This window comes from Etheostoma cragini, chromosome 10, assembly GCF_013103735.1.
Source record: "Etheostoma cragini isolate CJK2018 chromosome 10, CSU_Ecrag_1.0, whole genome shotgun sequence".
In the NCBI taxonomy this organism is placed as follows: Eukaryota; Metazoa; Chordata; class Actinopteri; order Perciformes; family Percidae; genus Etheostoma; species Etheostoma cragini.
This window is the reverse complement of record NC_048416.1, coordinates 8,183,436-8,185,574: the sequence shown is the minus strand read 5'-3', so window position 1 is coordinate 8,185,574 and position 2,139 is coordinate 8,183,436. Positions and strand designations below refer to the sequence as shown.

Sequence of the window (2,139 nt, the reverse complement as noted above, 5' to 3'; positions counted from 1 at the left end):
CTGACAGTGGACTGACAAACCTCTTTGAGCAAGACTGAGGGAGACATGGCTGCTGTGTGCAAAAATCGGACCACAATTAACCAAAAAATGACTAAAACTGAGCTAAAAATAAACTAAAACTGAAAAAGGGAATTTAATAAGATTCAAGCATATTGTGATTTGGGGGCCTTTATGAATTGGCTTCAATGCAAACACACCTCTTCCTATCAATAAATAAACGAATAACAGTTAATGAAAACAAGTGTAATATAAAAGCTAACTTATTAGAGAGAAAAAATTTGAATTGTGATAAAAAATTACAATTATGCAGAAAAAAGGTGAAATTCATAAGATCTGCTAACTCACTCATCACATATCTTTACATTACTGTACAGATTCACAATATTTACTGATTTTCCTTGATGAGAAAAAGCATAACCTGATGAAAACATTGTGAAATTTGACCCTATAACTGCTTTTGTTATAAGCCAATATTTAAAATCATGCAAAACTGATGTGACATACTATATTTTACTGTATGGCCTTGTATACTTCACTCTGTCGTTATAAACCATCATTGGCCACACAAAAGTCTAATATCTTAAAGTATTGGTTCACACTGTCTCACTGTTGGCCTCATATGCTAAACACCGGCCTCAAACACCATGATCATGCAAACACAGAAAACACACATATACACAAGCTGTAAGTTAGCATTGTTTCAGGTCATTTTAAAGCACTTCCTGTGTTTAAATCTACACTGACAGTGGACTGACAAACCTCTTTGAGCAAGACTGAGGGAGACATGGCTGCTGTGTGCAAAAATCGGACCACAATTGACAAAAAAAACGACTAAAACTGAGCTAAAAATAAACTAAAACAGAAAAAGGGAATTTAATAAGATTCAAGCATATTGTGATTTGGGGGCTTTGAGACACAAGACATCATTGAATCTCAAATCCAGCCATTACAGTAAGCACACAGGGTTTAAAGCAAAAACTTACCTTTGATGGGGTCAATGTATCTCCAGACACACAACGCTTTCTCCTTCTGCAGTCTTACGTGATTTTGTGCATCACAAATGGGGTCTAGTCTGCCTCGCCTCACTGTAAAATATTATGTCAAGTCAGTTGTTAAAAATATACAGCATTATCAAAACTCATTTTAGCTGTGGTATTATGCTACGCACCGACACAGCGCAAGCTAGACAATCCATCAGGAAGTTAAGGGACAAGCAATGATGACATTTGCTTTAATCTTAGACCAGAGGGATATTCCAGACAGGAGGTTCAACAAACTCTGAGTCCAACCCTGAGATGAGGGAAACTCTGGGTTTTCTGTTTCATGAAAACCTCCACCTTAGAGTCAGTTATTATGGTAACCGAGCCTGTGAACCTAACCTGGTCCCACCATATTTATCTCACATATTGCTCCTCATAACCAAATAGCTTGTCAAAAAAAATCAGACACAAAGTCCAATTATTATGGACGGTAGCTGACATTAAGCGTGTCTGCTTCCTTAAGGGATATTGTAATGAAAAAGCTTAACGTGAAAAAGCTTAACGTGGCTTAATGTCCCTAAACAACTATCAATTATCACCATATTTCTCACATATTGCTCCTCATAACCAGTGAAAACTGTCAAAAAATGAGGAGCAATATGTGAGTGAAATATGGTGAAATTGATCGTTGTTTAGGTACATTAAACCATGTTAAGCTTTTTCACATTAAACGTTTTTAGAATGTCCCCCTCCGCAGCTTCCATCGCTCGCTAAAAAGCCATGTACAACAAAGCGTCCGAAAGCCAGCAGCCAAACTGCTACAAAAAGCCAATTGGGTCATTCTACGAAAATGGTGGCTTTCCTGTCCCGGCCTTAACCACAAGGAAAAACACTTAAGTGTCAGACAATGACACAAAACATATGTTTTTTGTTTTAATTGAAGTGTTTTATTGTTAATAAAACATATGCAAAACCATTATATTGCAAACCATTATTTTTATATATTGTAGAACACGGTCAGTACCAGGAAATTGGCTTGTCCCTCGGGTCAGGAGTTGCATTTTAGTGACATATTTTGAGTTAAAAAATATATTTTTCTCCCCCTTTAAATGTCATAATATAAAGGAAAGTAGTATAGTTATTTTGTAAACTACTTTAA

At 36.2% G+C, this 2,139-nt stretch overlaps 1 protein-coding gene across 4 annotated transcripts in view; it reads right to left on the bottom strand.

Moving 5' to 3' along the window:
- LOC117952129 (histone-lysine N-methyltransferase, H3 lysine-36 specific-like) overlaps positions 1 to 2,139 on the bottom strand; it is a 16,196-nt gene that overhangs the window by 11,962 nt on the left and 2,095 nt on the right. For all 4 annotated transcript variants that reach the window (XM_034884249.1, XM_034884252.1, XM_034884248.1 and 1 more), the window contains exon 2: positions 984 to 1,085. In XM_034884249.1, the coding sequence (XP_034740140.1) occupies positions 984 to 1,085 (102 nt within the window). The remainder of the gene's footprint in view (positions 1 to 983; positions 1,086 to 2,139) is intronic.